This window comes from Oryzias latipes, chromosome 22, assembly GCF_053564925.1.
Source record: "Oryzias latipes strain Hd-rR chromosome 22, Olatipes_Hd-rR_3.1".
Lineage (NCBI taxonomy): Eukaryota > Metazoa > Chordata > Actinopteri > Beloniformes > Adrianichthyidae > Oryzias > Oryzias latipes.
The window spans coordinates 9,821,826-9,836,474 of record NC_136258.1 but is presented as its reverse complement, the minus strand read 5'-3'; the positions used below and the strand labels follow the sequence as shown (position 1 = coordinate 9,836,474).

The window sequence follows — 14,649 nt, the reverse complement described above, 5'->3', positions numbered from 1 at the left end:
CACTGTTGACACGGACACATTTGTAACTGCAGCTCATCTAATAGTGAGCTGATGAGGTTAGAGCCCAGCCTGTTTGGAGTTCTTTATGAAGATCAGCCATTTTTTTAACTGACCGATCATTTTCCATACATCTGGAACAGGTTGGAGATGTTGACTTGTCTAAACTTCATTACCCAGTGTGCGTGGCGGCCACCTCTTTTTCTGATTGGCTGTGGTGTCCCCGCCCACACCGAGCGCTGTGAGGGGGGGTTGGCTGGTTCTGCGTCAGAGGACGGACCTCTTTCACTTAGAGTTCGCTGCGATGGCGAACTGCATGAACAGGAGTTTCGCTGTTCTGAACAGACATCCCAGTTTCAGGCGGTTCCGGAGGGTCTTCGCTCAGAGCGGCGGCATTGGCAGCGGCGGCGGCGGGTTCCGGACGTATTCCAGCGCGAACCACAGCAAGAATGAGGCGCAGGAGTCAACTTTAACCTCTCCGAACTTTTCTGCTCAACTTTCCTCCCCGAGGAAGGCGACCAGAACCACAGCCCATGGAGCGCAGCCTGGACCGGAGGTTCGTACCGATGACTCTGCATTCATGCTAGCTGACGCGGGTTAAAGGTGAAGTTAGACCGACTCGTCTCGGGTCAGGGTTAATAATTAACCGGAACGCTGGCTGTGGTTATCCCGGCACCAATAACCAAAGTGCGGGCTCCATTGCACATGATGTTAGCATGACGCTCACAGTGATCATGGGATCTGGATGATCATTTAGATCTGTTCAGCAGTCATTACAACCGTTACTGATTACTTTCTCCTGACTCCAGCACGGACACTTAAAGCTCCTTTGATCTCTTCCATTCATAAAACGTCAAACCACTTCATTCATATCTCGGGATGCTTCAGCACCATGTCTGTTGCTCTGATTGTCTAAAACCAATCGATTACTTTCTGTCCTCAAAGGAAACAAACTCGGGGTCCCGCCTGACTGTCACGTGGTTTCCTGTCTGTTCCAGGACAGGCTGACAGGTGACCACGTTCTGCCCTTTTCCGCCTTTCTGACGGACAGCTTTGGCCGCAGACACAACTACCTCCGCATTTCCCTCACGGAGAAATGCAACCTTCGTTGTAAGTGAACGTTTGAACATGGATCAGTGTAAAAAGGCTTCTTCTATTCCAAAAATAAAGACCCCCTTCAACGAAAGGGGGTTTCTCACATGTTATTGCAGCATTTTTCTCATGATGGAGGACATACTGTATAAAATATATTAAAAGTCTATATCCTGCTTTTCTTAAGCCTTTCAGAGTAAATTGTCTCCATATATATAATTATATAATAGCTTTGGCACACTAAACTACCATGACCATGAGATCTGGGGGGCCCTGTCATTGGGGGGCTGTCTGTGGGAGGCGGGGATCCACTATTGGTCCTGGACCTTGGAGGCTTGGTGGGTCGTAATCTTCACTAAGGGAATCGGTGGCCGGTCGGGCTGCCTCTGTCCCGTTGGTGCCGGTCCAGGGCTCTCACAGGGGCAGTGCTTGGAGACGTGGACCTGGATTTGCCCCTGGGACCGGCTCCTTCTTGGCTCCTCTCTCTTTGTGTGGGTTTGTGTGTTAAATGTCCTTGAAGAAGTGTGTAATCCAAATTCCTTATATTTAAACTTTAGTGAACTTTCTTTAATGGGTCAAATCTAAATGTTTTCAGCTTCTGGATTCACTGGCATGATTTCACATTTATGAAAATATAAATATTTTCGATATATTTCACTGAAGCCAAATTGCTTTAAGGTATAAAACCGATAATCCCACTCCACCCGATCAAAAGCTTTCTCAGCATCTAGAGATGGAAGCCCTTCTGGAACGGTGGGTGGAGCAGGACTGGAAAGGACATTAAATAAATGCCTGACATTATAGAATGATTGACAACCGTTTGGTCATCTGCCACTATTGAGGGCAAAACCACCTCTAAGCGACTGACTAGCATTTTTGAAAGAGTTTTATTATGGGATGGGATGAACCACAATCACGAGAAGGGAGAAGACTGCTTGTCGCATAGTTAGGGGTAGCAAGCTTGAAGTGAATGATTCTTCGAAGGGCAAAGTTTTTCATGAATTCCAGAGAGAGGTCCTGGGTATTTTCCATTTTGCATAGATTTGGTTGTTTTTGTGAGCTTTTGGATGGAAAATGGTTTATCCAGCCCCAAAGACATTTTGTCATCAAGGGGACATTTAATTTCCCAAAGAACGAGTCGAATAGAGTTTGTTGAAAGAGAGATTCTGTGTTGTATAGGGTTGAGTAGAATTTATGAAAGCAGTAGTTTATTTTTGAGTGGTCTCTGTGTTTGATTAGCTGGAGGGCTAAAACTGTTCCAGCTCTTTCACCATGTTCATATCTTTCAGACCATGATTTGTTGATAAGGTTTTCAAAATATCTGGTTGACAACAAGTTAAATTCTGTTTGAAGATTCAGTAATAAGTTAAGCATATCATTGCTTGGAGAGCTTCTAATTTGGGGATAGGTCAGGGAACAAAGAACTGCACAGACAGGACCGCTAGATCCAACCTGAAGAGAGGGATCAGGAAGGCCAAGTTGGACTACAAAAGGAAAATAAAGGACCACCTCTCCAACAACAACCCTCTTGACATGTGTCAGGGACTACAACACCCGACCAACGTCAGGGGACAGACCAGCACCGAGGCACACTCCAGCGCTGCACCAGAGGAAGAGTTGAACGCGTTCTTCTCGCGCTTCGAGACCACACCGCTGCAGTCTGAAGTCCCATCACCTCATCCTCACTTGGTTCCCAGCTCCAAACCACTGACTGTGCAGACACAGGAAGCACTACACTATGCAGCAGACCTCCCTATTCTGCTCCATATCAAGAACTTACGCATGTGTGCAATAACTGACTTTCATCTACCTCCACATACAATATTTAATATGCTGCACTTTATTGCACTCCACTTTATTCTATTTTTTACTTGTATTTTTATTGGTTCTTGTACATATTTTGATTAGATTTATAGTATTTACCACTCCAAGGGTGCTACAATAGTATTATTATGTACAATGACAAAAAAGGCTTATCTTATCTCCGATGCATCTTTGTATAGATTCAAATTTCTGTTGTTCGTCTTATTTTTGTAAAATGTCAGCTGTGATTGCTTAAAATAAACCACTTCCACTCCAATCACAATTTCAGTGTAGAAATACTCAGAAATCCTTTCATGTGGAATTCTTTTATGTTTCCTCCATGATGCGAAAAATGCTACCAGAACATGTTAAAAACGCCGTTTTCATTGGACTGGGTCTTTAAGTTGAGTAGAGGCAGAGCCTATTATTACTTTAGTGTTGTCAATTATTCTTGTTCTTGCTTTTGCATTTCCATTTTTCCCCTCCATTACTGTGGTTGAAACAGTTTTTCATTACAATGAAAAATGCTGGTACTTGAAACCTTTACTTTGATTTTGATGCAAAGTTAGTCTTTTTCATTATGTTAAATTAATGTTATTAATATTTATTCATAGCTTGTTCCAGTGTATTTACATTTCTACACTTCAATCCTGTTACTCTTTATTATAATTAAACATCATAGTTTCATCAGAGTTAAACCAGAATACTAAAAGTGTCATTTTCACTAAATTATTACAGATGAAGATATTGAGAGGCGTTTTTTATTTATTTGTTTGTTTGCAATGTTTTTCTTTTCTTAGGCTTTTTCTGTGATTTTCTTGTCAGGTCAGTACTGCATGCCAGAAAATGGGGTCAAGCTCACACCACGGAGCCAGTTGCTGTCCACGTCTGAGGTGGTCACTATAGCTCGCCTCTTTGTTCAAGAGGGGGTGGACAAAATTCGCCTTACTGGAGGGGAGCCTCTGATCAGACCTGATCTTCTGGATATTATCAGTAAGGATGGAATACGTGTTAATTTAATACAGGTTAATAATTAAAGTCACCATTATTCATCTTTCTTAGCTGTTTGCCCATAGTGACTGTTTTAAACACAATACTTTTAACCCTTGTGCTATCTTAGATGACCCCCCCCCCTTACATTGACGTGTTCTGCCTACCATGATAAAGGTGGAAAGATTTCATGTAATCCATGGACACCAGTGAGGTTCACAAATCATTGAAGAAAAAAGGTTCAGAGCACTGTCTAGTGGGTCTAGATGACCCAACTCCCAATGTTAGAGTGCCTAGGAAAGCACAAGGGTTACGAAAGATGTAACGAATAGAAAAATTATTTGAGCTCAAAATTGCGTTTCCAAGCATTTCTTTATTCAAGTCGTTGTGAATCAGAAGCTGATAAAGAATACTGCTGGAAAAAGTTTGTAGATGTGACATAAAATATACAACAGCAGGCCAAAGTCTCCCGGCTCCGCCCCTTTCTGATCATCCACCTGCAGACCAATAGATCCAAGAACGTCTTTGTTTTCCTGGTCTGAGCTGGAATCTGGATCAGAACTGGACGGCTGGATAGATCGGATGTTGCTACTGTTTTTGTTGCACCGCTAATGTTAGGATGGGGGGTTAGGGGCTGGTGTTAGTCAGAGAAGAACTGGAGAGGTTACACTTTTTGTGACACAAATGATAAACCTAATTTTCTTTTCCTTCTCTTTTTCTTTTTACCCTTTTGCAGTTGAACTAAGGAAGCTGGATGGCCTAAAAACCATCGCTGTAACAACGAATGGAATTAATTTGGCTAAACTTTTGCCGAGACTGAAAGAAGCTGGTCTGGACCTTATTAACATCAGCCTGGACACCCTGGCCCCAGCAAAGTTTGAGTTTATCACCAGACGCAAAGGTATGGCAAACAAATTCATAAATAATTAGAGCAGGGGTAGGAACCTTTTTGGCTTAGAGGGCCATGAACACTGCAGATTTAAAAATGTAACGCTGTGAGAGCCGTACACTAACCATATCTGGTCAATACGGGGTGAGGTTAAAATCCATGCAGGTGTTGAGGCTTCCATCCGTTAGACGTGATCTTAGGTTGGTCTTAATGTTCTTTAGATGTGAGAAGGACTGCTCACGTGGAAACGTGGAAGCAAACATTGTCAGGGCCGCTTGCTGTGTGTGTACCATCAGTACACACCAATACATTCATTCATTGGTTTGTTTCTTTATCAAACGAGGTGAAAGGCATGAATAATAAAAAAATAAAATAATAATTGGATGTTGATAAACCTATTTTCCCCACAAATAAGTTTTTTCCTGCATGTTGAGAAATCTTATTTGTTGGTAGTTGAGTCATAAACATTGTTGTCACAGGCGAAACAGGATGACTTTCCTCACGTAGTGTGTCAGCGACAGCATACTGTCACTCTGGACTTACGCCTTTGACTCATGCAAGGGAAGAGAAAAGAAGGGCGCTGCATTTATGACTCAAAGTGATCTGCCATCATGATGGTGTGATCTGAGAGGTCATCATGAGGTGCATTGACAGCATCAAGCATGAATGATGGGGCAGACTTCCCATCTGGGAATTCCATTTCTCACAGTTGCTAAAGCACCAGCAGAGCTCGCCAAATTGCTGAACACGGAGCTGCTGCTGCTGAGCCGCTGCAGGTTCCAGCGGGGCGGAGCTCTGGGTGGTACGCTTTGATAAGGCCTGACTAGTGAGATAAATGACTGACATATGCTAATGTATACAATTCTATACTAAACATTTAGCTTAAATGTAATCTTAGCCTCATTTAAGATTTAAAAATCAGCAACTGTGAGTTTTAATGTCCAACTACAATCTAAGATAAACATCAGGTTAATGTTGCAGAGTTTGGGAGTTTTGTAGGACATGAAAACAAAAGAAAAGGTTGAAAATTCTGTCTGCTGCAACAGAATTGGTGTCCAGATCTTCATTCATTCTCAGAAGCCAAAAGTAAAGTCTACTATATTTGTGAAATTGGTCATTAGGCCTTTCCAAAATTCAAAAGACTAAAATGTTGAGGGAAGTGGTAATCTTTAGCTGTGTTTGTGTTCAGGTTTCCACAGAGTGATGGAGGGCATTGACAGAGCCGTTGAACTGGGCTACTCTCCTGTCAAGGTGGGTCACTTTTAAACAGGCTTTAGAATAAATATTCACAGAAAAGCCTTTTCGAAATTTAATACAAATTCTTGATCTTGAAATCCTCTTTATCCTTTTCTTTGTTTCAAAAACAAATCTTTTCAAAAGTTTTACGTACTGTAAGTCTTTGTTATTAATCATTTTTAAAAAAGATTTGAAAATCACAAACTGATATCCTGTAATAATATACACAGATAATGACTCGATAAGGGTTTACAAAAAATGTAAATGACATCCTCATTCACAAAAATACCTTTTTTTGACTTAAAGTAAATAAAGTACTTTCCAAAAACTATTTTTCCTAATAATATAATGTTTAAAAATGTCAACGGCTTTAATTTTTACTCTTAAGAAGAGTCTTTGTTCAAGCTATTCCAAAAGGAAGGACCTCATTTTCCGGCTTATAACCCGCCATTTTTACAAATTATTTTGCCACGGGTGCGACTAATACTCATGAGAAACTTAATTGTGATTTTTATTTAAATACATAAACAGGGTAACAGGGTGCTGTAAGTGTTTGTAACAGCATTTGCCGCTGACATCAGCGCAGAAAACGCACTGTGCAAAACAAACATGGAATCTGATCAGTCTCCTAAACTTTATGATATTTTTCCTATTTGCATTTCTTCTTACAAACGTTTCCTTCCGCGGTCGAATACGGAGCAGCAAGTCGTCATACCGGGTCATAGAGACAGCAGGATGGCTCAACGCGCCGTCAATCAGACGCAGCTCCTGCAGCATCAATCTAACGATCGCCATAAGAAAAAAAGAACGACTGAAGCATCATATGGAGACGTGACGACAGATGCTTTTGTAGAACTTTAAAATAAATAATCCTGACCTCATTCTGTCAATGCTTCCATGTAAACATCAGGCTAAGAACGAACGGTAGCTCCTCCCACATTCAACAGGAGCGTCTAGCTTAATCCTTGTGCTATCCTAGGCACTTTAACATTGGGAGTTGGGTCATCTAGACCCACTAGACAGTGCTCTGAACCTTTTTTCTTCAATGATTTGTGATCTTCACTGGTGTCCATGGATTACATGAAATCTTTCCACCTTTATCCACCTTTGTCATGGTAGGGAGAACACGTCAATGTAAGGGGGGGTCATCTAAGATAGCACAAGGGTTAAGAACACATTTTTTGACAAGAGTTGAGCATTGAATGTGACGTACGACAAAAAAGAGGCAGTGGACGTGAATTTAACACATGAATAGTGTTCGGCGTGAATGCAGCAGTTTGTTTAGAAGCGTTTCCCTTTTTCCCCAAAAGTTCAACTTACACTCTGGAGAATCTGCTACTAAAATATTAATTATGAATACATTTAGAGATTTTCATGCTCATATAGGCTAGTGCGTTAACTTTTTAAAATCAATGAACGACATATGTTTTATGTGTTTAACTGTAATTTGAGTTGGATTTTAAAACATCAGTAGAAACACATTTCAATATGAAGGCATCCCCTTTTTCTTTGTTTTATTGATGATCAAGTCATAAATATTGAATTTATTTATATAAGCAATATTAAAAAGATTTCTGTGCAAAATTTGTACACAAATAGTGTTTCTTCATGTTCAGTTGGAGAAAAATTTCAATGTGGTTTTTTATTGGTTAACAATGGTTGTCAGTGAACCTCTTTTAATCGTCTGCTTTAAAACAAAGCCTTCTCTAAAGGTGCGTTCCACACCGAATGCAATTGGAACGTCAGGGGCGTCAAGTTTCAATGTTAAGTCAATGTACAGACGCAGTCTGAGGTCCTGCAGCACGATTTTGCCGTCAGGCGCAGCGCAGGACTCAGCTTTTGGCACGTGACTCGATCAAAGGGTAGAAAAATCAATCCAATGTGGCCGCTCGATGCCATGATTTTGGACAGATGCTGAATCAATGAACTGTGACACAGAGCCTTCTTGTGGCATGAACCAATGTAAACAGCGTAATAAACAGCAAACCCCGATGTACCAAACATTGGAGTTTCTTTACAGCTAGAGAGAACTGTCAGCAGTCTTCTGTGCTCTTTTCTGCAGGTCAACTGTGTTGTCATGCGAGGTTTCAACGAAGACGAGCTGCTAGATTTTGTCCGGCTAACAGAGAAAAAGCCACTGGAAGTGCGATTTATTGAGTACATGCCGTTTGACGGTGAGTGCTTACGTTTTGATGAGAGCTTTCTTTAAGCAGACTTCTTTAAGGCCTGCCACAATGAATCCCCCACCTCTCTGTCCTGTGCATCACCCCCCTCTTGCATTATAGGTGGGGTGGGGGTCCAGAGACCCTCCTTTATCTGTAGTGCCCATCACCATCGAAGGCTAGAACAGGATCTGAGCCAATCTTTTCATTCATCTCCCCTCTTCTTGAAGAGGAGCACAAGTACCCTTCTCCTCCATTCTGCAGGAATCACTCTTCAAGGTCCTGAGCCGCTGTGGGAGAGTGGTTGACCTCTGATTGGAGGGTTGCTCGTTTGTGCCTGACGAAGTGTCAAAAGCACTTTCAACTCTGATTGAAGAGTCTGTGTGTGAACGCGGGTGAACAGGACTTTGGGCCGTAACCCTTGTGCTATCCTAGGCACTGTAACATTGGAAGTTGGGTCATCTAGACCCACTAGACAGTGCTCTGAACCTTTATTCTTCAATGATTTGTGATCTTCACTGGTGTCCATGGATTACATGAAATCTTTCCACCTTTATCCACCTTTGTCATGGTAGGGAGAACACGTCAATGTAAGGGTGGGGTCATCTAAGATAGCACAAGGGAAATCACCGTTTGTCAACCCTTCAACACCCGAGCTTTAGCTCCAGTGTTGATGTTCTTTGAATAACCGTTTAGCATTTACTTAATAGTAGTAAAGGGTTTGCGCAATTGTCGCAAACCCTGGGGTCCACCCTTGCTAAGGGGTTGCCCCCTGCTGTGCTTGCGACCATCTTCATCTCGAGGTCTATATGCCTATAAAGGGTAAGCCTTTGAACACTGGTGTCAGGACTAAAAGGTTGCTCCCTTTGCGTGTCTGTGGTTGACATCCTGACTTATATCCAGGATCTGTTGGATAATAGTCTCTCCTTTTCCACAGTCAGGGCCTATTAGGCTGCAGTGTCTGCTTGTCACGTTGGTTTTGACGGGATAAGTCCTGGTGCTCATCCTCTGGCTGTACAGTTTTTTAAAGAAATTTGCAGCAGTTGGTCCAAATTCACATCGCAACCAATCCTGCACTTTTACCAAAAACGATCCCGTTAGAGTACAACTCGATGGTGGTTGAACTTTTGAGCCTTTATCCTCTTTTTGCACCTGCGGGACAGAGGAGGTTACATCGTCATGTCCTATAGGTGCGTTACACATATACATTGACCACACTCGACACACACTGTTATCTGATCAGCTGTTGGAGTGCTTTGCTAACCCTGCTAGGGGCAGAGTTTAATCTAAGCAGAGGCGTTCACGTGGGATTGTTGGAGCTATCTGTTTAGCTTACAGCAGTAAGGAAGGGCCTGTCTTTGCTTCAGAGTGTGAAAGACCACTCAACATGAGGCGTGGTCACTTCCTGCAGCGAGCTAGTCATCTCCCCTCACTTTTGTAGGGTGTTACTGTTTGGACGTGACAGGCCCTACGGTGGCTCACAATGTTGTTCTTGCAGCATCAGGACTTAACAGGTCCTAATGAGTGCTGCAGTTTGGTAGATGCTTGTGGGGGGTGTACATATGCTGCATACTATATGTGCTGTAGCGAGGGAATCCACTGAAAAGGAAGAAAATGTTGGGTCTGTAGCTTCTGTTCCCTGAAGGAGGAAAACGAGGTGGAACACTCCTGCTGAACACTTCTACGACAAACCTTCTGCTGTTACCTGGTCTTAGGAACAGCACAAGAACATTTTTAGGACAAAAAACCTGGAAAAACAACGACTGCTGTTATTTTAAAACACGTTGACCTACAACACTGCTTCTTTCCTCTGTAGGGAACAAGTGGAACTTTAAGAAGATGGTAAGTTACCAGGAGATGCTGGATCGCATAAAGCAGCAGTGGCCCAACCTGGAAAGGCTTCAAACTGGACATGCAAATACTGCCAAGGTCCTTAATGACTATTCACTCTTGAATACAGACACAGACATCCAAGTCTGATGTGTTGAACATTGCATGGTTTTCTCATGTTTAAGTATTAATAGTCCATATGGTAGTTTCAAAGGAAATGACTTTGTTTGTAACAGATGTTTAAAGTACCAGGCTTTGAAGGTCATTTGGGCTTCATATCCTCCATGTCTGACCATTTCTGTGGCTCCTGCAACCGTTTGCGAATCACTGCTGATGGAAACCTGAAGGTAACGTTCAAAATCACGACTGCTTTGTGGGGAAAAACAGCAAAACCCAGCAGACTGCGGGCTCACCTCCTGCTTTCCGCTTTCTCAGGTGTGTTTGTTCGGAAACTCTGAATTCTCTCTTCGAGACATTCTGCGTTGTGGAGCATCTGACGAAGAGTTGCTGCAGGTGATTGGTGCTGCTGTGGGCCGGAAGAAGAAAGAGCATGCAGGTAAAATGTTTACACCAGTGAATTCAACTACTAGTCCAAAATAAAGAGCTGAACATTTATTATTACACTGAAGTGTGGTTACAGTTCACTATTACTGCCTCAATTTAACAAACTGTATAATAGATGATGATAATGATGATATTTTAAAAAAGTCCAACATTATATGAAGGGATCCTGACATTGTTACCTTAAAATATTGATAGAAGCACAAACTAATCAAAAATATTAAACTAAGCCAAGTAAATAGGTTAAATCCCAATCATTTGTTTTGTTAGCATAAAGGCTAATTTTACTATTTTATGTTGAAATAAAATAGGTCAATTGGCAACTGTAAATTGTCCCTAGGTGTGATTGGAATGGTTGTGTGATTGCAGCACTGTGACAGACTGGTGACCTGTCCAGGGTGTCCCCTACCTTCGCCCACAAGTGGCCGGGATAGGCTCCAGCAGCCCCGTGACCCCCAAAGGGACAAAACAGAAGAAGATGAATGAATGTTTAAATAGAGCAGGACTTTGACTAGTTTTAAACGATAAAGCCAATGAAGCCTTCAAATGGCTGTAACCTCTGCAGAGTTGTCTTCTGTAGGGGACATTTCTAAGGATGAACATCTTACAACCAGAGCATACTACTGAATAATAATAACGGAATGGATTTATCTGCTTTTCCAGACGCTCAAAGTTCTTCCAATGTGTCCATCATTCATTCATTCATACTTGGTGATGGTAACTACTGATGTAGCCACAGCTGCCCTGGGGCAGACTGACAGTCTACGGCCCCTCTGACCATCACCAGGACATTCATTGTGCAGGATTTTTGCGAGCAGAGATACTCAGACCGGAAACTTCCATCGGTTCTGTGTTTAGCTCAGCCAGGAGACCTGGTCCGTTCTGTGATTCTAGAGTCTTGTCTGAGGCCTTCTCCTGGTGGGACCTGCCCAAAAGGCCTCCACAGGTAGACATCAAAGAGCCATCCAAAAAGATGCTTTAGCTACCCCAACTGGCTTCACTTAATGCGGTGCAACTCTATATTGAGAACTTCTCCCATCTCTAAGGGAGAAAGAACCAAGCTACCCTGCAGAGGAAACTCATTTTAGTTTGACCTGAGCTCTTATCCTTTTGGTAACGACCTAAAGCTTACAGTGTGGGAACATAGATGGAGACGTAAACCGACGGCTTTTCCTTATATCTTCACTGCTAAAGATCTATTCAGCCACTGCATTAGTCCAGCTGCCGCACATATCCATCTATTACCTATCAACATGTTCAGGTTACTCAGTTCTGTGATCCATATTTGCTTCTTAAATCAATGTTGAGCTTCTGAAACCATGTACAGTACAATGGCATGTATCAGCATCTGCTATTGACATTCACACTACACAGAGCAGAGGTAGGACCGTGAACTGGGACACATTTACAGCTAAAGGTTTTTCATTATCGTTTGTTACTTTTGTCTCTTAAACTGCCAATTCCTTAATCTGGTAGTTTATACGTATGCTTAGATAGTTATTTAAGGACTACTGGAATAAGCGTTGCTTCTCCCTCCTATGTCCTTTCTAGGCATGTTCAGTATTTCCCAGATGAAGAACCGACCAATGATCCTTATTGGTGGGTAACTCAGCTGTACGTACCAACCTGCTGGACTCAGTCCTGCACTGCTCACCTTTATGCTGTATAAAGCTAATGTTTTTATAGTCAGTCTTTGTTTCTTTCCACAGCAACAGCCAAAGGTTTGCTGCCACCGGCACAGTGGATCGAGAAAACTTCCCTCACTCTTTTCCATTTTAAAAATGACAAATTTCTGTTGATGTCCGCTTCCCCGTCTCATGTATGCCACTCACTCAGGAGACAGAACCTCCGTAAAGAGGCTTTTTTGTCCCTTCCAGGCTGCACTACTTTAACTCATGCAGCCCTTCAGATCTGCTCTATAACCTCTGGGAGTGGAAGATCTGAGACGTTTCTCAGGAAAGAGAAACCCACTGTGACTAACAGTCTCTGCAGTGAATTCTCAAACTCTGTAGAGCTTGGGACTGGTGTCATTTTCAGCACCTATCACTCGAAGACTGAAAAGGTAGAGACGCATACAAATAATTTGAAGCGCTGTTTTCTCAGGAAGCCAGGACTCCCTGTGTTTTGCACAATACTAATGGCTGCCAACTTCAGCTCTACACACTACAGGGTTAGACTGCTGCACAACCAAAGCTCCAAGAGTGGCACCACTGTGCCTTTTAGAAACGACCGGCAGAACACTCACCATGAGGCTGAAACCCACTTGACTCACACAGATGCTCAGGGCCGAGCTTGCATGGTGGACGTCGGGGGAAAAACACCAACACGTCGAACAGCTACAGCCTGTGCCACAGTGCTGTTGGGCCCGACGGCCTTCCGCTTACTTCAAGACAACCGGCTGGTTAAAGGAGATGCTCTGACTGTGGCACAGCTGGCAGGCATCATGGCTTCAAAGCAGACATCAGCACTTATTCCACTGTGTCACCCCCTACCTTTGGAGCATGTTTCTGTCGCTTTTGAACTCGATGAGCTTCACAATGCTGTCATCGTCACGACAACATGTCAGACAACAAGTAAGACGGGGGTGGAGATGGAGGCACTGACCTCAGTCTCTGTGGCCGCGCTGACGGTCTATGACATGTGCAAGGCCGTAACGCCTGATATCGTCATCACAGATATAAAGCTAGTCCATAAAACAGGGGGGAAGACAGATTTTCATCACAAAGAATTCAAGAAACCATAAACTAATCCATGTTTTATGTAACCAAATCTGTATTTTTCTACAAACACAAAGATTAAGTAGAAAATGTCAAATAATAGAAATACAGTTTTGGCTGTAACTACTGGTAATCTTCTGCCAGCACATTACAAAGTTTGCTTTTGTTTTATAAAATTAGAAGTTTTTGTCTTCTAATAAGCATTTCCGTATCAAACATATTGTGTTTTGCTGGCAGCTGCTGTTATTAAGACAAGTACAACATGTGTTAAAGATTTCATTTGCCTTCAATAAACACAACTCTTCAGAGGTGTCTTCTTGTATTCAGAATCATGTGTTCATGTTTAACCCCTGAAAGGGGGAGAAAAGGGCTCCAGTCTGAGCTGTTCTCAAGACAGAAGACAGTTCTGTCAGACAGTTATCAGTATCACAATGTATGAACAGAACCGGGGATTTATGAACACCGCTTCAGTCTTCATGAACATAATTTCTAGGTACAGTCAGGGCCCAGAGGGGGTCTGGACCAGAACTCAGAGAGAATTAGCTTATCAAACCCTACAACTACATCTTTACATAGTCCGGCAGATGAACTTCATCCAGATGGAGTTGGGGGACGGCTGGGGGCGCCATACGAGCCAGAGATGAGGCACACCATCAGGTACAAGAGCAGAGACGAGCCATCTGGAATCACTCCCACTCCGTAGAGGGGAAACAGGGACAATGTATGAATCCTACTGCACTAAACAGGCATGGAGAACTAAATGATAAATAAATGATCAAGAATAGAGGAGAGTAGAAGTAGATGAGAATAGAGGACAGAACCCCAGTGCACCATAGCTTCAAACTTCTAGCAGCCTAGTATCAACTTTATTGTTGTCATTAAGTTGAATTCAAACATGTTAATAGTAAATTAAATAGTCTCTGAATACTAACTAGTCTGACAATAAGTCTGTCCAAAGAGGAATGTCTTCAGTCTAACTTTGAATGTAGAAACTGTGTCTGCCTCTCTTCCATGAGCTGGGAGCTTATTCCATAAAACAGTGGCTTGGTGGCTAAACGCTCTACCTCCAACTATATTTTCACTAATTCTAGGAACCACAAGCAGTCCTGCATTTAGTGAGTGAAGTGTTCTGATTGGATGGTAAGGCCCTATGAGGTCTTTGATATAGGATGGGGTCATACCATGTAAGGCCTTATACAGTCAGGACCATACATATTTGGACAGAGACACATTCTTTCTATATGCTTGTTTCCATTTCTGTGGGAAAATGCCTTCTTGTAGTGACATCATGCAAAGTTTGATATCATGCCCGGCAAAATTTGGGGTCAAGATGACCATTGATGTGTTCTCCCTACAAAGATGGATAAAGGTG

At 42.6% G+C, this 14,649-nt stretch overlaps 1 protein-coding gene across 5 annotated transcripts; it reads left to right on the top strand.

The window, feature by feature from the left end:
* Positions 1-226: 226 nt before the first annotated feature.
* On the top strand, positions 227-13,589 carry mocs1 (molybdenum cofactor synthesis 1). 5 transcript variants are annotated; one of them, XM_011490629.4, is made up of 11 exons: positions 228-553; positions 996-1,107; positions 3,718-3,885; positions 4,619-4,783; positions 5,961-6,022; positions 8,070-8,181; positions 9,986-10,098; positions 10,236-10,346; positions 10,435-10,555; positions 12,112-12,174; positions 12,270-13,589. In XM_011490629.4, exons 1-10 carry the CDS (start codon positions 302-304, stop codon positions 12,165-12,167), a joined length of 1,272 nt encoding a protein of 423 aa, XP_011488931.1. In that variant the 5' UTR covers positions 228-301; the 3' UTR covers positions 12,168-12,174; positions 12,270-13,589. The 5 variants fall into 5 exon arrangements, with proteins under 5 accessions (XP_078797526.1, XP_011488931.1, XP_078797525.1 ...); XM_078941399.1 differs by having other exon boundaries at positions 12,247-13,589; XM_004082711.4 differs by having other exon boundaries at positions 229-553; positions 12,112-12,159.
* The last annotated feature ends 1,060 nt before the right edge of the window (positions 13,590-14,649 follow it).

What these genes read in the sequence shown, in the direction of transcription:
- mocs1 (XM_004082711.4), top strand. Translation starts at nt 302, where the DNA reads ATGGCGAACTGCATGAACAGGAGTTTCGCTGTTCTGAACAGACATCCC. An exon ending in TGATCTTCTGGATATTATCA is followed by an intron (nt 3,886 to 4,618) that starts GTAAGGATGGAA and finishes ACCCTTTTGCAG; the next exon opens with TTGAACTAAGGAAGCTGGAT. An exon ending in GACATGCAAATACTGCCAAG is followed by an intron (nt 10,099 to 10,235) that starts GTCCTTAATGAC and finishes TGTTTGTAACAG; the next exon opens with ATGTTTAAAGTACCAGGCTT.